General features: G+C 52.3%; 1 protein-coding gene across 2 annotated transcripts; it reads left to right on the top strand.

Annotated features, from left to right (window-relative positions):
* The first annotated feature begins 1,190 nt into the window (after positions 1–1,190).
* TXN2 (thioredoxin 2) lies at positions 1,191–18,709 on the top strand. 2 transcript variants are annotated; one of them, XM_007975647.3, is made up of 4 exons: positions 1,191–1,677; positions 2,405–2,667; positions 6,899–7,022; positions 17,835–18,709. In XM_007975647.3, the coding sequence occupies exons 2-4, from the start codon at positions 2,405–2,407 to the stop codon at positions 17,946–17,948; spliced, it is 501 nt and encodes a 166-aa protein (XP_007973838.2). In that variant the 5' UTR covers positions 1,191–1,677; the 3' UTR covers positions 17,949–18,709. The 2 variants fall into 2 exon arrangements, with proteins under 2 accessions (XP_007973838.2, XP_072862845.1); XM_073006744.1 differs by lacking the exon at positions 1,191–1,677 and adding an exon at positions 1,697–2,099.
* The last annotated feature ends 2,234 nt before the right edge of the window (positions 18,710–20,943 follow it).

The following is a 20,943-nucleotide window of genomic DNA, read 5'->3' on the forward strand; positions in this document are numbered from 1 at the left end:
TGTAATCCCAGCACTTTGGGAGGCCGAGGTGGGCGGATCACGAGGTCAATAGATGGGAGACCATCCTGGCCAACATGGTGAAACTCCATCTCTACTAAAAATACAAAAACTAGCTGGGCGTGGTGAGGCATGCCTGTAGTCCCAGCTACTCGGGAGGCTTAGGGAGAAGAATCCCTTGAACTCAGGAGGCAGAGGTTGCAGTGAGCCGAGATCGCGCCACTGCACTCCAGCCTGGGCAACAAGAGCGAGACTCCGTCTCAAAAAAAGAAAAAAATTCTTGATCAACAATTGAGAAACTGCCTGTTCTTTTCCTTTAAAAACGCTCTTTCAGCTGCTGCTAATCCAAGTGTATATTCAGGACAACTTGAATCTCTGCTCCAAGTTGCAGTCTTCGAACTTGACCCAAATAAACTCCCTGCTTAAATTAAGCTCGCCTCAGTTTTTATTTGTTTTCCTTTAGGTGGACACAGACGAGGGCCATTTAAGGATGACCCCTAAACTCCCGGGTGAGTTCTTTTACATATAAAGGGCACCATGCCTTTGAGAAGCTTAACTTTACTTATTAAATGAAGAAACAGAACCTGTCAACATCTTTAGGAAGTGGACGGCGCCAGTTATAAACAGGAGGCCAGGCAAAGTGACTCACGCCTGTAATCCCAGCACCTTGGGAAGCTGAAGCGGGCGGATCACTTGAGCTCAGGAGTTCCAGACCAGCCTGGCCAACATGGCGAAAAACTCCATCTCTATTAAAAATACAAAAATTAGCCTGCGTGATGGCGTGTGCCTGTAATCCCAGCTACCTGGGAGGCTGAGGCAGGAGAATCGTTTGAACGCGGGAGTTGGATGTTGCAGTGAGCCGAGATCGCGCCACTGCAACTCCAGCTTGGGAGACAGAGCGAAACTCTGTCATTAACCAATAAATAAATATAATTAAAATCAAGTAACAGGAGTTGACAAAATCAAAAACCACGGGGACCTCTCAACTGCCTTTTCTCCCTTAAGCACCCTCCATTGCTACCCCTGCGCCATTACCTCCTCTTCCGGTCCCTCCTCTAGGGCCCGCCAACCCCTTCCGGTTCCGCCCCGCGCCAGCCTTCCTCCCGACCAGGGCCTGCCCGCCTCTTCCAATCCCTCCCCCGACTGCCTGCCTATTGCTTCCGGTCCCTAGCTGAGGCCCCGCCCTTTCAGTTGTGCCTCCTCCCGCCATTCCCATTGGCGGAAAATCCCAGACGCTCCTCAAATTAGAGAGGGACAGGTCGGGGGCTGTGGCTCACGCCGGTAATCTTAACATTTTGGGAGGCCGAGGCGGGCGGATCACGAAGTCAAGAGATGGAGACCATCCTGGCCAATATGGTGAAACCCCGCCTCTACTAAAAATACAAAAATTAGCTGGGCATGGTGGCGTGCGCCTCTAGTCCCGGCTACTCGGGAGGCCGAGGCGGGAGAATCGCTTGAACCCGGGAGGCGGAGGTTGCAGTGAGCCGAGATCGCGCCACTGCACCCCAGCCTGGCGACAGAGCGAGACTCCGTCTCAAAAAATTCGAGAGGGATGGTGTTCCACCTGCCTGTCCCCGGAAGTGACGTTAATGTCCGCCTCCCTGAGGAAGTGACGACAGGAGTGCCCTTGACAGGCAGGGAGGGCTAGGCTGTGCATCCCTCCGCTCGCGTTGCAGGGAGGTAGGAGCCCAGTGGGGCTGGCTCGAGGTGGTGTCGTGACTGAGGCTTGCCGCGAGCGCGTTCCTGCGCAGGCTGGCGGCCGGGCGGGCGGGGGGCACCTAGCTCGCCGGAGAGCCGGGGTCCCTGGTGGCGTCCGATTTTTCCCAGTTCCCTCCAATCATGTCCCTTCTTTATTAGTTCCCTCCAGTACATGTCTCTTCGTTTCTGGTTCCTACCATACTCTTAGTTCCTCCTTCAATTGTTGCGTTTCATCTTTTCAGACGACCCTGGGTTCCAGTGTTGGCTGTCATTTAATAATGGGGTTACTTTGGGCATGTCACCTAACTTACTTGAGCCTCGGATGCCTTTTCTTACTTGCAATGTGGGCAGTACAATAGCAACTTCCTCAAAGTTGCTGTAGGAAGATCAAGAATATATGTAAGGTACTTGGTCCTTACATAAATTATTAAATGTTGGTTTCTCCCTCCCGTTCTTCTGTTATAATCTAAATCCCGATTTCTTTTTGGTTGTGAAGCCAGTTTTCCTGTCCTTCTGGTTTGCCTAGCTATTCCTTTCCTTTGTTTCTCAGCTTCCTCACTTCTACGCTACAAATCTTAAATATTATTTCCTTGCATTTTGCTTCCCACTCTGCCTCTTTTTGAGCCCCGACTAATCCCCAAATCTCTTTATTTTTCTAGTGTGTCAACTTCCTTTTGTGTACCCCAATTCTCTGCCTCTTCCCTCACAGATGGCTCAGCGACTTCTCCTAAGGAGGTTCCTGGCCTCCGTCATCTCCAGGAAGCCTTCTCAGGGTCGGTGGCCACACCTTACTTCCAGAGCCCTGCAGACCCCACAATGCACTCCTGGTGGCCTGACTGTAACACTCAACCCAGCCCGGACAATATACACCACCAGGATCTCCTTGACAACCTTTAATATCCAGGATGGACCTGACTTTCAAGACCGAGTGGTCAACAGTGAGACGCCAGTGGTTGTGGATTTCCATGCACAGTGAGTATTGGGAGTCCACAGAAGATTAGGGTCCTACTTGTTCAAGTATTTGTTGAATATCTGCTATGTCCCAGGACCATGTTCTATGCTGCTCATATGTAGACTCAATATATAGACTGGTAAGGCCTAGTCCCTGCCCTCAAGGGGAGTACAGTCTAGTAGAAGACAGATGAGTGAACAGTCTGCGAAGCTGACTGCAGTTAGTGCTGGGAAACACATGTTCTGTTTCTTAATGTCCAGAAAGCTCAGCATCATCTTCAACATGGACCAGAGTTGGAAAAATATGACTGTCACCTTGCTTTTGGTGTATATCAGTTCCTGGCCCTGCAGATAAGTTTATTTTAACACCTTGCCGTGAAAACTGCAAGAAGGGCTGGCAAAAAGTTATCAGTGTCGGCCGGGCGCGGTGGCTCACACCTGTAGTCCCAGCACTTTGGGAGGCCGAGGCAGGCAGATCACCTGAGGTCAGGAGTTTGAGACCAGCCTGGCCAACATGGTGAAACCCCATCTCTACTAAAAGTACAAAATTAGCTGGGTGTGGTGGTGCACACCTGTAATCCCAGCTACTCGGGAGACTGAGGCAGGAAAATCACTTGCACCTAGGAGGCAGAGGTTGCAATGAGCCAAGATCATGCCATTGCACTCCAGCCTGGGCAAAAAGAGCGAAACTCTATCTCAAAAAAAAAAAAAAAAGTTAGTGTCATTACCATGGTGTCCAAGCATACAGCGCATAGGAAGGAGTGTCCTTTCAGTTCCGTCTTGAGTTTGCTTTAGAGATATTTAAGTCCCTCTGGCCTTCTGATTTTTAGCCTGGCCTTTTTTGTTTCTAGACCTTTGGGGCCTGGCTAGACACCCAGCTACACAAAAGCTGGACAAAGCCCTCTGAATGAGGCATCCTGGGAGAAACCAGTGTAGCAGAAGTTAAAAATTCAGGGGCCTTCAGGTCGGGCACAGTGGCTCACACCTGTAATCCCAGCACTTTCAGGGGCCAAGGCGGGTGGATTACCTGCAGTCAGGAGTTCGAGACCTGCCTGGCCAACATGGTGAAACCCCCGTCTCTACTAAAAATACAAAAATTAGGTGGGCCTGGTGGCGGCCACCTGTAATCCCAGCTACCCAAGAGGCTGAGGCAGGAGAATCACTTGAACCTGGGAGGTGGAGGTTGTAGTGAGCTAAGATCGCGCCACTACACTCCAGCCTGCGTGACAGAGGGAAACTCCATCTCAAAAAAAAAAAAAGAAAGAAAAAGAAATTGAAGGGCCTTCCGGTCAGGTCTCTGACAGATTGTTCTGCCATCTTTCCAGTTGTTTCTCTGACTTACCCTGTGGCCTTGGGTAGGCCACTTGATATCTTTGTGCTCCCTTCTTCACTTGTAATAGGAGATAAGATCTTGCACACTGGGTTTTTAGGCGTTATGAGTTGTTTTTGTTTTTCTTCTTTTAGAGACAAGGTCTCACTCTGTCACCCAGGCTAGAATGTAGCGTGCAGTGGTGTGATCACGACTCACTGCAGTCTCTACCTCCTGATCTCAAGCAATCCTCCCACCTTGGCCTCCCAAAGTGCTGGGATTACAGGCTTGAACCACTGCACCAGGCCTGAGGGTTCTTTTTCTTTTTTTTTTGTTTTTGAGACGGAGTCTCATTCTGTCACCCAGGCTGGACTGCAGTGGCTTGATCAGTTCACTGCAACCTCTGCCTCCCAAGTTAAGACGATTCTCCTGCCTCAGCCTCCCAAGTAATTGGGACTGCTGGTGCCTGCCACTACACCCAGATAATTTTTTTGTATTTTTGGTAGAGACGGGGTTTCGTCATATTGGCCAGGGGTCTCTTGAACTCTGACTGCAGGTGACCCCCATCCCCCACCACCTCGACCTCCCAAAGTGCTGGGATTACAGATGTGAGCCATTACTCCTGGCCTATTTTCAGCATTTAAAACCCTCAGGCCTGACTAGGCGCGGTGGCTCAAGTCTGTAATCCCAGCACTTTGGGAGGCCAAGATAGGCGGATCACGAGGTCAGGAGATCGAGACCATCCTGGCTAACACGGTGAAACCCCATCTCTACTAAAAAATACAAAAAAACTAGCCAGGCGTGGTGGCGGGGGCCTGTAGTCCCAGCTACTTGGGAGGCTGAGGCAGGAGAATGGCATAAACCCGGGAGGTGGAGCTTGCAGTGAGCCGAGATCCGGCCACTGAACTCCAGCCTGGGCGACAGAGCGAGACTCCATCTCAAGAATAGATAAGTAAGTGCTGAGAATAAAATAGGACTTGTCAGCCAGGGGTTTGTGAAAGGTTTGTTTTGGCCTGCTGGTGTAGTGAGCATTCCAGAGAGGGCTTCCGAAATGCACGATAAATGGGGTAGTGCCTCATTTTGTTTGGTAAGGAAGTGAGGTGTGAGTTGTTCATTCTTTGCCAGGCACTGTCCTTGGTGCCACATACATAGAGATGACAGCACCAGGCCTGTCCTGGATGAGCTTCCCCAGCGAGAGGGGAACCTGTGATCAGGGCAGTGATAGTGGTCTACTCAGGGGCTGTGGGATCACAGAGCAGCCTGTGGGTGAAAGAAAACACTTTCTTTTTTTTTTTTTTATTGAGGCAGAGTTTCGCTCTTTTTGCCCAGGCTGGAGTGCAATGGCGCGATCTCAGCTCACCGCAACCTCCGCCTCCCGGGTTCAAGCGATTCTCCTGCCTCAGCCTCCCAAGTAGCTGGGATTACAGGCACGTGCCACCACCCCGGCTAATTTTGTATTTTTAGTAGAGACGGGGTTTCTCCATGTTGGTCAGGCTGGTCTTGAACTCCCGACCTCAGGTGATCCACCTGCCTCGGCCTCCCAAAGTGCTGGGATTACAAGCATGAGCCACCGTGCCCAGCAAGAAAACACTTTCTTTTTTTTTTTTGAGACAGAGTCTCTGTCAACCAGGCTGGAGTGCAGTGGCACGATCTCAGCTCACTTCAACCTCCGCCTCCCAGGTTCAAGCGATTCTCCTGCCTCAGCCTTCCTAGTAGCTGGGATTACAGGTGCACACCACCACTCCTGACTAATTTTTGTATTTTTAGTAGAGACAAGGTTTTACCATGTTATTGGCCAGGCTGGTCTCGAACTCCTGACCTCAGGTGATCCGCCTGCCTCGGCCTCCCAAAGTGCTGGAATTATAAGCGTGGGACACCGCACCCGGCCAAAGAAAACACTTTCAACACAGCTTTGGGTTGTGAACGATCCCGGCTGTGCTTCTCTAATCTTGCACAGGTTTCTTAACTCGTATGGGCTTCAGTTTCTTTGGAAGGTGCGTTCTTTTTGCAGAGTTGAGGGATGTGTTTGGTAAGAGCAGAAAAAGTGCTTGTCCAGGGACTGACGCATTGTAGACACTCCTGGCCATTGGTTCCCCTCCTTTTAGTTCTGAGTCCACATGGTGTTTGAAATAACCCCGCAGCTTCCAACACATGCTTACCCACATTGCCTTAGTTGATCTCTCCTAATAGCTTTGAGAGCCATAATCTCTCTTTTTCAGATGAAGAAACTAGGACCCCAGAATAATCGGCTGGTTGGTGAGGAGCCTCTGTTTGAACCTTTTAACTTCCAATCCCATATTCTTTTATATGACAGTATATTTATCTGAAATATACTGAAATAAGTCACTTTTATTCTAAGAGTCTTCTGATGAGGCCTGTGTTTTAGAAGTCTGGAATCTGTGAAGATTTCCCATGTGCAGAATCTCCTGGCATTACCATTTGGCTGTGTTAATTTTTATTGTTTTTATTTTTTATTTATTTTTATTTTTATTATTATTTTTTTTTTTTTGAGACGGAGTCTTACTGTGTTGCCCAGGCTGGAGTGCAGTGGCACAATCTCGGCTCACTGCAAGCTCCACCTCCCGGGTTCACGCCATTTTCCTGCCTCAGCCTCCCAAGTAGCTGGGACTACAGGTGCCTGCCACCATGCCCGGCTGATTTTTTGTGTTTTTATAGTATTTTGTATTTTTAGTAGAGACGGGGTTTCACCATGTTAGCCAGGATGGTCTCAATCTCCTGACCTGTGATCCGCCCGTCTGGACCTCCCAAAGTGCTGGGATTACAGGTGTGAGCCACCGTGTCCAGCCTGTGTTAATTTTTAAACATGGTAGACAGAGATAATAAGGGTAAAATATTCCTTGGAAAGATGCAGGTCTGGGAAGCCAGTAGGGGATGCTGAGCGGTCTTTTGACTGACTGGACGCTTCCTTTCTCGCCTTTTGAGGTGGTGTGGGCCCTGCAAGATCCTGGGGCCGAGGTTAGAGAAGATGGTGGCCAAGCAGCACGGGAAGGTGGTGATGGCCAAGGTGGATATTGATGACCACACAGACCTCGCCATTGAGTATGAGGTATGCATTGCCAGGGGGTTGCCACAGGGCAGCCAGTGTAGGGGTGTCGGGCCCAGGGGTAGCTGGTGTAGGAGATATCTTGGGGAGCACCAGGTAGCCAGTAAGCAAGATGTCTTGGTTTTTCCAGAGCTTTTTTTTTTTGAGACGGAGTCTCACTGTCACCCGGGCTAGAACGCAATGGTGTGATCTTGGCTCATTGCAGCCTCTTCCTCCCAGGTTCACATGATTCTCTTGCCACAGCCTCCCGAGTAGCAGGGACTACAGGCGCACACCACCACACCCGGATAATTTTTTGTATTTTTAGTAGAGACAGGGTATCACCATGTTGGCCAGACTGGTCTCGAACTCCTGACCTCATGATTCGCCCACCTCGGCCTCCCAAAGTGCTGGGATTATAGGCATGCGCCACCGCGCCCGGCCTGTTTTTCCAGAGCTTTTAGGAGCTCAGAGCACTTTGCAGAGGTGGCTGTTGAGCCTCTGAGCCACCTGTCTCTCTCCGCCACCTTTAGGAAGTAGATAGTATGACCCGAAAACACCAGGTCATTCTCTTAGTCTCGGACATTGGTACATTCCTTTATTCATCTACCCACATGTTCAATGAGCAGTCATTTGGGAGCTCGATGTGCAAGCATTTGTGATTCTGACACAAATAAGATGAGGTCTTGTCTCCAGGCAACTCCTAGAGAACAGCAGGTAGAAAGATCATCTCCCTATAGGGTGAGGAGTGCTAAAAGAAGAGACGCGTAAAGGAAGAAGGGACTGTTTGTTTGTGGGGGAACTGGAGGGGACAGGAACGCTTCACGTTAGAGAGAACCTCTGAGTCGAGCCATGAAGGATGCTCAGAGAAGGAGGAAGGGCTGAGGAAACAGCGTGCACAAAGGCATGGAGTCGCCTCACTTGGTTGGTTGGTTGGTTTGTCCATTTATTCAGCAGATATCTGAGAGTCCTCGAGTGCCAGTTACTGTTATTTGGTGTTGAGGATAAGGCAGTGAACAAAACTGACAAAAAGTCTCTGCCTTCATGGAGTCTACATTCTAGTATTTTAAATCAAGGGTCGGCAAACTTTATCTCTAAAGGACCAGTTGGTATTTGAGGCCTTGCAGGGCAGTGGTCTCTGCTACAACCATTCAGCCATGCTCATAGCCGAAAGCAGCCATAGACACTACACAAACAAATGGGCGTGCCTGTGTTCCAATAAAACTTTATTTACAAAAGCAAGCAGTAGGCTGTATGGGGCCTGTAAACTATAGTTTGCTGACCCCTGTTTTAGATAATAAGTTCAATGGAGAAAAATACATCAGGAAAAGGGGACGGGAGTACTGAGTATGGGGCAGGGTTTCTTTTTTTTGAGATGGAGTCTCACTCTGTCGCCCAGGCTGGAGTGCAGTGACGCAATCTCAGCTCACTGCAAGCTCCACCTCCCAGGTTTACGCCATTCTCCTGCCTCAGCCTCCCGAGTAGCTGGGACTACAGGCGCCCACCACCACGCCTGGCTAGTTTTTTGTATTTTTTAGTAGAGATGGGGTTTCACCGTGTTAGCCAGGATGGTCTCGATCTCCTGACCTGGTGATCCTCCCGTCTAAGCCTCCCAAAGTGCTGGGATTACAGGCTTGAACCACCCCGCCCGGCGGGTTTCTTTTTTAAAGGGTGTGGTAGGGTAGATCTCCCTGAGAAGGTGACCTTTGAGCAAAAACAGGAAGCATGTGGGTCTTTGGAAGAACTATTGAGGCAAAGCAAAAGCCCTGAGGTCTGATGAGCCTAGGTTGCTTATAGGCCAGCAGGGGCCAGGTGCCTGGAGGTGTCTGGGGTGGGGGCATCCTGTGGGGCTTGGCGACCACTGCCTGGAGAAAGGGGAGAGGCCCACTTTGTCTGGGTGGCCAGAGTGAAGGGCCAAGCATGGAGCTGGAGAAAGCAGACTGCAGCCAGATTGGGCGGGTCTCTGGATCGCCGTGCTGAAGGTAGCGCTGTTGCAGAGCCAAGGGCACCGCTGGCAGCCTCTGGGCCCAATCTGGCTCACAGCCACTTTTAGTCTGGCACTCAAAGTATTTTAAAGTTATAGGAACCAGATGCTGATATTTGAAACTCCGATGTCATGTGAAAATCTGGATTTCTGATTTTCTTGAAATACCTTAACCTGGCCAGAGTGAGCCTTCACCCCTCCCTCCTTCCTCCTCCATGTAACAAGTGAATGAAAGAGGCCTCTGCCTTCCTGAGAGTTTTCAAGTCCAGGTTTCATTCTCACTAGACCAGCTCTAATGGAGGCACCCATCCCTGAACCAGTGCTCTGTGGCAGGAAATGGGTGGTGGGGGGCGGGGTGAGAACAGACTGGCCACCCCTTGAGCTAGGCAGGGAGTGGGGAGTGACTACCCAAAGGAATATCAGTCTGCGATGACCAGAAGCAGGGGGGATGGCCACTGCAGGTGGCCGCTGGAGCAGGCCGGCCTTGGGAGTTAGTAACTGAGGGCTGCTTACAGGGTCTGCAGGAGGGGTGAGTCACTTTTTCAAAATGTTTGGCCACTGACTGCTCAGTGAGGGAGGCATCTGTCTGCCCATTTGGACGCTCCTCGCTTTCCCCTGCCTGGCTATGCCTTGGGTGAGAGCCCGGACTGGGGCGTCTAGGGCCTCCCACAGGTCACGTATGGACTTCAGATGTCTCAGGCCTCCTGGCTCTGCCAGACACCACCTGAGGGCCAGCCATGTGCAGGGATTATGGTAACTACTGCAGATGATAAGAAGCTCATAGGCCCTGCCCCAGTGTCTCGTGGGGTGGCAAGAAGGCTGAGGACCGTCCCCAGGAGGCTGTTGTGGGAGTGGGCACCAAAGGCCTGTGGTAAAGCCTCGGAAGTGAGAGGGAGATGCCTCTCGTGGAATCCTCTCAATCTCTCCCCGCCGCTCCCACCCCTCCACTGCCTGGGGACTGCGCTGTCACACAGAAAGTCCTCAAGGCTGCTGGGCCCACATCGCTTGGTCTCAGCCGAGCTGTTTTGCCAAACCCTGGTCTGACATCACTGCAGGGTTTAGGAAGCTCCAGCCAGGGTTCTTCCTGACCCACCCCCTCCCTCCCTCCTTCCCTCCCTCCTTCCCTCCCTCCCTTTCTTCCTTCCTTCCTTCCTTCCTTCCTCTTTTCTTTCTGAAGAGAGCCTGAGGAACAAGTTTCCTCTGAGAGAACTGCAGTGCCCCCCATGACGGCTTTCTTTAAGGCCTAAAGTCCTTTTTCTTTTTTGAGATGGAGTCTCACTCTGTTGCCCAGACTGGAGTACAGTGGCATGATCCCGGTTCACTGCAACCTCTGCTTCTTGGTTCAAGCGATTCTCCTATCTCAGCCTCCCAAGTAGCTGGGATTACAGGCCCCCGCCACCACGCCCAGCTAATTTTTGTAGTTTTAATAGAGAGAGGGTTTCACCATGTTGGTCAGGCTGGTCTCGGACTCTTGACATCGGGTGATCAGCCCACCTCGGCGTCCTGAAATGCTAGGATTATGGGCGTGCGCCACCACGCCTGGCCTAATTTTTGTATTTTTAGTAGAGATGGGGTTTCACCATGTTGACCAGGCTGTTTTCAAACTCCTGACCTCGAGTGATTCACCCACCGCAGCCTCCCAGAGTGTTGGGATTACAGGCATGAGCCACCACTCCCGATCTTCAAGTCCTTTTTCAAATGTTGGTTGACCTTGTTGGAAAAACGGCTTTAGGCCAGGTGCAGTGGCTCACACCTGTAATCCCAGCAGTTTAGGAGACCAAGGTGGATGGATCACCTGAGGTCAGGAGTTCAAGACTAGCCTGGCCGACATAGTGAAACCCTGTCTCTATTAAAAATACAAAAATTAGTGCTGTGTGGTGGTGGGCGCCTGTAGTCCCAGCTACTCAGGAGGCTGAGGCAGGAGAATCACTTAAACCCAGCCGGTGGAGGTGGCGGTGAGCTGAGATCACACCACTGCACTCCATCCTGGGTGACAGAATGAGACTCCTCGAAAAAAAAAGAAAAACTGCTTTAAATAAATTATATTCAGGGAATTAGGCACTTCTCCCCGAGCTCTCATGACACCCTCCCCGCCCCCCACACACACCCTCAGGTAAGTCTCCTTCCTCACACAAATTTCTCCCCTTGAACCACTTTATGCTCTAACTGCCCACCCTAGGACTTCACTGTCTGCCAAGGGAGAGCGAAGGGAAAGTCCCTCAGGGCCTTGGGGTTCAATGCTCCAGCCCCTCTTCCTCACACTCGGCACTGCCCTGGCTTAGCAGGATGCAAGAGTCTCCACTCTTCTGCCTCTGCCTGCCTCTCTCCTGGCCATCCCAGCCTTGCCAGCTCGTGGGGAAGGCAGGGAGAGAATGGGCCAGGAGTGGACCCTCGGCTTTTGTGCTTTCTTCTTGGGCTTCTGCTTCTCACCTCACACTTAGCGGTGTTATCCTTTTATTTTCTCATCTTCTAGAAGATGTGAGTGCCTTTTTTTTTTTTTTTTTTTTTTGAGATGGAGTGTTGCTTTTGTTGCCCAGGCTGGAGTGCAATGGCACAATCTAAGCTCACCGCAACCTCCGCCTCCCGGGTTCAAGCAATTCTCCTGCCTCAGCCTCCCGAGTAGCTGGGATTACAGGCGCACGCCACCACGCCTGGCTAATTTTGTATTTTTTGGTAGAGATGGGGTTTCTTCATGTTGGTCAGGCTGGTCTTGAACTCCTGACCTCAGTTGATCTACCCACCTCCGCCTTTCAAAGTCTTGGGATTACAGGCATGTGAGCTACCGCACCCAGCCCTGCATTTCTTTTTTGTTTGTTTCATTAAAAAAATAATAATAATTAGAAAAGATGGGGTCTCCCTATGTTGTCGAGTCTGGTCTTGAACTCCTGGGCTCAAGCAATTTTCCCACCTCAGCCTCCCAAAGTGCTGGGATTACACATGTGAGCCACTGTGCCGGCCACCAAGACCGCATTTTTGTGTGTGTTTTTTTGAGATGAAGCCTTGCTCTGTTGCCCAGGCTGGAGTGCAGTGACGCAGTCTCGGCTCACTGCAACCTCTGCCTTCCGGGTTCAAGCTATTCTCTTGCCTCAGCCTCCCAAGTAGCTGGGACTATAGGTACCCACCACCATGCCCAGCTAATTTTTTTGTTTTAGTAGAGACGGGGTTTCCCATGTTGGCCAGGCTGGTCTCGAATCCCTGACCTCGTGATCCGCCCGCCTCAGCCTCCCAAAGTGCTGGGATTACAGGCGTGAGCCACCGCGCCCGGCCACCAAGACTGCATTTCTAACAAGCTCCCAGGTGATGCCAAGGCTGGGTGTCCTGAGCCAACATGGAGAGAAGCCAGTGTTCTGAAGGCCCCAGACTGACTTTCTGCTTCTGAAGGCCCCGGACTGACTCTGTAGGGAGGAACTGCTCTTTGAAAGCCTGTGTCTCAGCTGCCACTCTCCGCACAGACTGCTTGCCAAAAGGAAAGTTCATGGACAAATGTATAATGGCCTGTGTCCACCATTCCAGCGCCATACAGAACCGTTCTACCGCCCTCAGTTCCCCTGTTTTCCAGCAGTTCACCTCTCCTTCCTGCCCCTCCCCACCTTAACCCCCCGGCAGTCACTGATCTCGTTTTTTGTCCTCGTTCTTTCTGAAGATTATATGTTTTTAGGGCAGTTTTAGGTTCATAGCAAAATGGAGAGGAAGGGGAAGGTACAGAGACTTCCCATAAGCCCCCTGTCCTCCCGTATGCCCAGCCTCCCCACTATCAACAGCCCGTACCAGGGTGATCCGTTTGTCACAACTGATGAACCTACACGGACGTCATTATCCCCCAAAGCCAAAAGTGTACATCGGGGATCACTCTTGGTGTTGTGCCTTCTGTGGGTTTGCACAAATGTGTCATAGCCGGTGTTCACCATTCTAGCATCATCCAGAGTCATTCCACTGCCTCCGTGTCCTCTGCTCTGCCTGCTCATCTCTCCTTCCTCCTCCCTCCAGCCCTGGCGACCCTTGATCTTTCCACTGTCTCCCTGATTTCGCCAGAATGTCATGTAGTTGGATTTGAATTTTTCCATAATTGTTTTTCCAAGAACCCTCTCATATCTAAAAGCTTTTACAAAACATTTGGTGTTTTGCATTTGAAGCATGAAATCCTTTAATGCGTCCCCACATGTTCTTCCCCGTGCTGGGACTCAGTAGATGTCTGTCTCTTTGCTGCTGGGCAGAAGCACAACGGAGTCTGATGCCTTGGACTGCAAAGTCAAACAGATCTTGTTTCAGATCCCAGCTTTTTTTGTTTGTTTGTTTTCTTTTGTTTTCTTTTGTTTTGTTTTGTTTTGTTAGAGGGAGTCTCGCTCTTTCACCCAGGCCGGAGTGAAGTGACACAGTCTCAGCTCACTGCGACCTCTGCCTCCCGTGTTCAAGCAATTCTCCTACCTCAGCCTCCCAAAGTGCTAGGATTACAGGCATGAGCCATCACGCCCGGCCTTGTTTGTTTTGAGACAGAGTCTCACTGCAATGAGTGCAATGGCGTGATCTCAGCTCACTGCAGCCTCCGCCTCCTGGGTTCAAGCCATTCTCCTGCCTCAGCCTCCTGAATAGCTGGGACAAAAGGTACCCACCACCACGCCCCACTAATTTTTGTGTTTTTGGTAGAGATGGGGTTTCACCATGTTGGCCAGGTTTGTCTCGAACTCCTGACCTCAGATAATCCGCCTTCCTTGGCCTCCCAAAGTGCTGGGATTACAGGCAGGAGCCGCCGCGCCCGACCTACACCGCGTCATTTTGGAACAGTTGCTCACCCTTTGAGCTTCAGTATTCTCATCATTAAAATGGCGCTACCCACAGCCAGGAGAATGTGAGATAGCGCATACAGGTGTTCACATCATTCCTGCCACGAAAAAGCACCCAGCATGTGACAGTGATCTTTTCCTTTTAACTCTGCAATGAGCGAGGAGGAGGTTGCAGCGTTCCGCAGCACCTAGCACTGTACCTTTCCCTTGGTAGGCCCTTCGCTGAGTTAATAGCTGGATGCCATCGGGGTGAGACAGGAGAAGACATGCCAGGACATGGAGCTCGGTGGTGGTGCAGGCAGGCTGAGGGTTAGCGGAAAGAGACTGCACACACGTACACACTCCCCGACTCCTGCCCTGAGTTCAGAGGGTCTTCATCCAAGGATAGGAGGTTCCACATGGCTTCATGGAACCGGACAGGCAGCACATCTTAGTGTATCTTTTCCTCAGCCCCTCAGTTGGCTCAGTCACTGCCTTTTTCACACTCAGAACATTCCAGAAGAGTGTGCCAAGGCCCTGTGAACTTCCACGGAAGTCAGTGTTTACAGGCACTGGCCCCTCCTGATGTGTGAGTCAAACACAGGAGCAGCAGAGCCTCAGCCGCCTCCTTGGGGTCAAGGGAAGCCCCATTCCAGCTCAGGTTTCCTGTGAGCCCTAGTGAGGGGTTTGTGTGTGTGTGTCTCAGCTCAACTTCAAAAAAATCCCCTTGATCAGTAATGACCAGACCTCCATTCACAGCACGTCTGCTGTCTACCTGACAGCAGCAGGGTCTGTGCGTGTTGAAGCATGTGTGGAGGTTTACATGAGTGAGATCATTATGGCCTTCATCTGGAGTTCCTTTTTTATTTTTTATTTTTTATTTTTTATTTTTTTATGGAGACGAGGTCTTGCCATGAATTCCTGACCTCAAGCAGTCCTCCTGCCTTGGCCTCCCAAAGTGTTTGGGATTACAGGTGCGAGCCACTGTGCTTGTCCCTATCTGGAGTTCTTAAGGGACACTAAGTCCACTCTCTGAGCCTCTTCAGTGAACTTAGAGTCCTGCCATGAAAAAGGTTAGGCCATTTCTTATACAGTGGCATAAAGCGTTTATTTTAATTAAAGGAATAGGACAGTGTGCAGGTGGGAGCCGGCGGCTGAGCTCTGTGCTTCTGCCAAGAGGCTCCGACTTTGAGGCGCTCCAGCTGCCTTTGCAGACCACTAGAGGGCACCAAAGAATGCCTGGGAAGGCCCTGGTGGCTTCAGGCGCTCCCGGGAGCCTCCTGGAGCAAACTTTTTCGGGCCCTGCTCTGCCTGGAGACAGGGTTTGCCACCCACATCAGCCTAGGGACTGACTTTGAAGGGGCCTGAGGCACTAAGAAGGACAAGGAAGGCCGGGCGCGGTGGCTCAAGCCTGTAATCCCAGCACTTTGGGAGGCCGAGATGGGCGGATCATGAGGTCAGGAGATCGAGACCATCCTGGCTAACACGGTGAAACCCCGTCTCTACTAAAATACAAAAAAAATTAGCCGGGCGAGGTGGCGGGCGCCGGTAGTCCCAGCTACTCGGGAGGCTGAGGCAGGAGAATGGCGTGAACTCGGGAGGCGGGGCTTGCAGTGAGCTGAGATCCGGCCACTGCACTCCAGCCTGGGCAACACAGCCAGACTCTGTCTCAAAAAAAAAAAAAAAAAAAGAAGGACAAGGACTGTGTCCTCTGACCTGCTGTGTTTGTCCCCAAAGTGCCCATGAGGAGTGGGGTGCAGGGCCTGCCACGTAAAGTTAGTGGGTGAGGGTGGGATGGTCTGGCCCGCATGCCTTTCCTAATGACCATGTGCACGGGTTTTGAACATTCTAAATCTTACTGACTTCCAAGATGGTCTGTGGCAGGGCAGCACTGGGGCATGCGAAGACCTGGCACGTTTGTGTGAATCTCTGCTCTTACTTTGTCGTGAACTTGTGTGTAAGAAAAGTCTGTGTTTATCTTGTTCTGTTTATTTTTATTTATTTATTTTGTTTTGGGGACAGGGACAGAGTCTTGCTCTGTCGCCCAGGCTGGAGTGCAATGGCACAATCTCAGCTCAGTGCAACCTCCGCCTCCCGGATTCAAGCGATTCTCCTGCCTCAGCCTCCCGAGTAGCTGGGACTATAGGCATGCGCCACCAGGCCTGGCTAATTTTTGTATTTTTAGTAGAGATGGAGTTTCACCATGTTGGTCAGGCTGGTCTCGAACTCCTGACCCCAAGTGATCTGCCCGCTTCAGCTTCCCAAAGTACTAGGATTACAGGTGTGGGCCACAGCGCCCGGCCTATCTTGTTCTGTTTAAATGGTTTTCTCAAATGCCCACGAATGCCAGGCAGGGATCCCAGGCAGCAGAGACCTCACGATGCCAGTCTGGTGGGCCACAGCCTCATCTGCATTCCATGTAACCTATGCAGGTCCCTGAGGGAACTAAGTAAATGCTTCACAGACCAAGAATGTTGCCGTTGCCATCTGCCTGCAACCCGCCAATAGTCGTGAGGTCGTGTATGGCCAAGCCTCTCCTCCCACGCTGTCCACTAGAAGTCCCTGAGTCTCTGGACCCTGTCACTCATCACGGCAGCAAGCTAACATGCTCTCGTGGGGCCTGTGTTGGACTTTTCCTTGTGCCCTCTGCAGCCACTGTTTTTTGAATGCCCACTGTATGCCAGGCACAATGCCAGGTTCCTACGCTTATTTGCCGGGTGCTGTGCTGAGCCTTTACTCACATTATTTCATTCAGCTTTCATGCCCTCTAACGGAAGTGCCGTTAGTATCTCCATCTTGGTATCTGAGAACACTAAAGCTTAGTTACTGAGGGTCATGCCCCAGCTCACCTGGCTGTTAGGAGTCGGATTGGGTCAGCCAGAACCTGAGCTCTGCTTGCTTTATTTATTTATTTATTTATTTATTTATTTATTTATTTATGAGACGGAGTCTCACTCTGTCACCCAGGCTGGAGTGCAGTGGTGCAATCTCCACTGACTCCAGCCTCCACCTCCCAGGTTCAAGCGATTCACCTCAGCCTCCCAAGTAGGTGGGATTACAGGCGCCCGCCACCATGCCCAACTAATTTTTGTATTTTTAGTAGATACGGGATTTCACCATGTTGGCCAGGTTGGTCTCGAACTCCTGACCTCAAATGATCTGCCCGCCTCAGCCTCCCAAAATGCTGGGATTATAGGTGTGAGGTACCGCGCCCGCCCTGAGCTCTGGTTTATGCTCAGATCTTTCTTCTTTTTTTTTCTTTTTTTTTTTTTTTTTTTTTTTTGAGGCAGGGTCTCACTCTGTCACCCAGGCTGGAGTGCAATGGCACCATCACAGTTCACTGCAGCCTCAGTCTCCCAGGCTCAAACGATCCTCCTGCCTCAGCCTCCCAAGTACAGGAGGACAGGCTTGCACCACCATGCCTGGCTAATTTTGGGGGGGGAGTTTAGTAAACACAAGGTCTCACTATATTGCCCAAGCTAGTCTGGAACTGTTGAACTCAAGCGATCCTCCAGCCTCAGTCTCCCAGAGGGCTGGGATTATAGATGTAAGCCACTGTGCCCAGCCTATGCTTGAATCTTTAATGTTCATCCCAAACCCTAAAGGTAGACATTACCCCCCATTTTATGGAAAAGGACACTGAGGCTCAGAAAGGTGCTGTGACCTGGCCAAGGCTCCCTTGCTAGTGAGTGCAAAGCCAGGACTCGAACTGGCCCCCAGCTTCTGTCTTCCCCCGGGCCAGGCTTCCCCTGAGCTCCTCCCTGCCCCCAGCCCTGGCCTGCAGCTGCACGGGCTATTTTCATCTCTCCTGTCATTCCAGCAAAACCACTGGGCCAGTGAGTCAGTCTTGTGGTTAAGGGAGGAAGGGTACTGCTGGAAGCCCGCAATGGAAGAAGTTTCTTCAACGGGTGGCCACCGGGCCCTGCAGTACCCCTGCACTAAGGGAAGAGCCACGTTCCTCTAGGCCTGCCCATGGCTTTGGGAAATCGGTGCCCTGGATAAGCCACCAGCCTTCCCCACAAAGGCTTGGGAGTGGCAGTTGAGAAGTGTTCATTCCCAATTCACTTGGACCCCCTTGTCCTCACCACCCAGGTGTCGGCGGTGCCCACTGTACTGGCCATGAAGAATGGGGACGTGGTGGACAAGTTTGTAGGCATCAAGGATGAGGATCAGTTGGAGGCCTTCCTGAAGAAGCTGATTGGCTGACAAGCAGGGATGAGTCCTGGTTCCCTTGCCCACGTGGGACCCCAGTAGAACTCAGCCCTTCCACACCAGCCCTTCCTGCTGCCTCCCTCCTGTCTGGCCTCTGGGGCCTGTGCTTAGAGCCCAGGCTCCAGCCCTGAGTGCTTCTGAGCTGGCGGACTGCCCAGGGGCCATCAGAGGATGGTGCTGCTGCTGATCCGGGGACCGCCGTCTTCCCTCCCACACGCATTTCATCCCTCCCTCTAGGGCCTGTGGCAGTTCTCCCAGGACACGTGGAGAGAGCCCGGGCCAGCCCACAGCATTCCTGGTCAGGCAGCCACACCTTGGTCCTCATCTCTGGTCCCTTCCGATCTGAAGCCTCGTGCCTGGCTCATCTTCACCTGCATTTCTCTTTCCTGCTGCTGTTTGGGAAAAAGAAAAAGAAAAAAGAAGCCCAAATTAGAATAATATCTAATTCTCTCGTTTTTTGCAGGTCTGTGATAAAGAACTTAGTCATCCCTTCCACCTCCTACTGTGAAGAGCAACCCTGGGTCCCACACTGAAATCCCCTCTAGTCGCCCATCCTCACCCCCCAGGGAGCCCCCTCCCATCTCACCTCCCAGGCAGTGGGGCAGAAAATGATTGATGGGCTGGGGAGCCCTGGAGAACCTTGACTCTGGAAGTCTCGAGGCACCTCCTTCGCTCCTTAGCTGGCCCGTTGGTTTTCTGAGCCAGGGGCTGAACTGTGAACAAGTCAGACCAATAAAGCAAGGGTCTGCACCGTCTGCAATGTTGCATCTGTGTGGGCTTAGAGCACCTGTGACCCTTTCCCAGGGGGCTTGTCCACTGTCCCCGCATCCTCCCCTAACTCCACAACACTCTCTCCCACCAGCCCCTCCTGTTCACTATCATGCTTGTCAGCTGTGGCTGCTATTCTGAGGATGCCACGTGCCAGTCCTCGTGCCCTTCTAAGGCAAGAGGCTGTTGTCCCCATTACCCCGATGAAGACACTGAGGCTCATGGGATGCAGAACTGGGGTTTCTATCCAGACGTGGTTGCCTCTGAAACCTGGGCTCGCATAGCTGATCCCTTTGACCCTTCTGAGGCCACCCCCGTCTGACGGGCTCCTGGCTGCCCCAGCAGGTGCCTGGCCCTGTGGGGATCAGGGTATCCTTCCCATGGGTGCCTGCAGGAACTTCTGGGCCTTGGGACCAGACACCCTCTCTTGGCCCCCAGCTCCCCTTGGCCATAGAGGAGTGTGCCTGGGGAGCCAGGCTAGCCAGTCAAGAAAGCCTTCCGTCTGCCTCACTCCTAGGGCCAAGCTGTCATTAGGGCTCGGTTGCCCGGATGAGGCCCCAGCTTCCTGTGAGTCAGGTACTTGGCGGCAGGGGGATCTGACAGCCTACCCTATGGCCCCAGGGATGCCATGGGGCTGGTATTGCTTGCTCTCAGAGGCTCACCCTGTTCCTGTTAGAACTGCCTGTGTTCTCTAGGGGCCCACCCAAGGACTGCCTTGGGAAGGCTGCCGAGACTGAGGGAGGAGAGAGGCCCGTGGCCTCTGAAGGACCCCAGGCACCAGGGACTGTCACAGTCACATGGAGGGAGACAGAAGTTCGTGGAGTGAACATCCTCCAAAGGCCAAAAGCCCTGGATAAGATGAGCAGGACCTGTCCAGGCTCAGGAGGCACCTCCCAGGCACCTGGCACTGTTCTGAGGCTTTCAGCTTACCGCAGCCCCGCAGGGAGGCGTCGCCCTTCCGGTTCCACCTGAGACCTGCCCCAAGAGGTTGAGGACCCTTCCCCAGTTCACAAAGCCCCTGAGAAGCTGAACTGGGATTCAAGGCCAGGCAGCCTTCCGCACCCACCCCCAGGCACCAACCTCGCTACCTCCCTTCATCTGATAGAAGGTGGCGTGTGTGTGATCTTCATCTCACAACAGGCAACAAGGCAGGTGGTGTCGGCTCATTTGACACAGTGGGAGCGGAGCAGATCAGAGGTTGAGTAACTCTTTCAATGACACCCAGTGAGCCCAGGGTGGGGCCAGAGCACAGTGCTGGGGCACCTTGACTCCTGAGTCTGGGCCCTTTCCACCGGACCCCACTGCCACTCCTTAAAAGGCACCGTTTGCCACGCACCTTCTACACACATTACCTCATCGAATTCCACTCTTGTGAGGCAAGCATTATTTCCATATCATAAGTGAAAAAACCAGTTCAGAGAAATTGACTTGCCCAAGGTCATGTCTGAAAAGTGATGATGCCAAATTTGAACCCAGTGGAGGTCTGGCCTCTCTGCCCGGGTGGGCGTGGAGAACTGTGACAGAGGCCTTGGCCAGAGGCAGGACCCGGGCGCTGCTCCAGCTCCCTCTCCTTAAAAGGTGTGTTGCCCTGCAAGGTGAGCCGGTGGCTGTGGCCATCCCAGGTTGGCAGCCTGTGCCCATGAAGCTGATCATGGCCATGAGTCACGCTGGCTGTGCTCACAGAATCCTCCGGGTGATCCTGTTTGACCAATTCCAGGACACTGACCTCACTGGGGATGCCGCTGGCTCTGGGCTGTCAGCCCACGGTCGTCCTCTGGGTGCCACGTTGGGCCCCAGGACTGTGGACAGGGTTGGCAGACACCTGCTGAAAGGCTTTAGCCACCAGGTTGGGAAGCCGGGGAAAGGGGACAAAGTCGTAGGCTTGCTGAGTCTAAAGACAACCCGGGATATGGCCCCTGTATCTTTATCCTTGACACCAAGTGCTTGTGGTTGCCTGCAGAGAGGCGGCAGGGATGGAAGCTCGAGTTTGCTGGGCTGGCTGCTTGACTTCTGCACTGCCTTGCGCCCTGCAGCTCCACCCTACCAGGGAGCAGGTGCCAGCCCACAGAGGAGACAGAGCGCCAGGGTGGGCATTGAGACGACTGAGACACCACTCCGGGCAGGCACACTCACCTGCAGGCAGCACCAGCATGGCTCAGAGTGAACGTTTGGTGGCCACAAACACAGGTTCCTTCTAAATACGGAACACGGAGCCTGGCGC

This window comes from Chlorocebus sabaeus, chromosome 19 (assembly GCF_047675955.1).
Source record: "Chlorocebus sabaeus isolate Y175 chromosome 19, mChlSab1.0.hap1, whole genome shotgun sequence".
Taxonomy (NCBI): domain Eukaryota; kingdom Metazoa; phylum Chordata; class Mammalia; order Primates; family Cercopithecidae; genus Chlorocebus; species Chlorocebus sabaeus.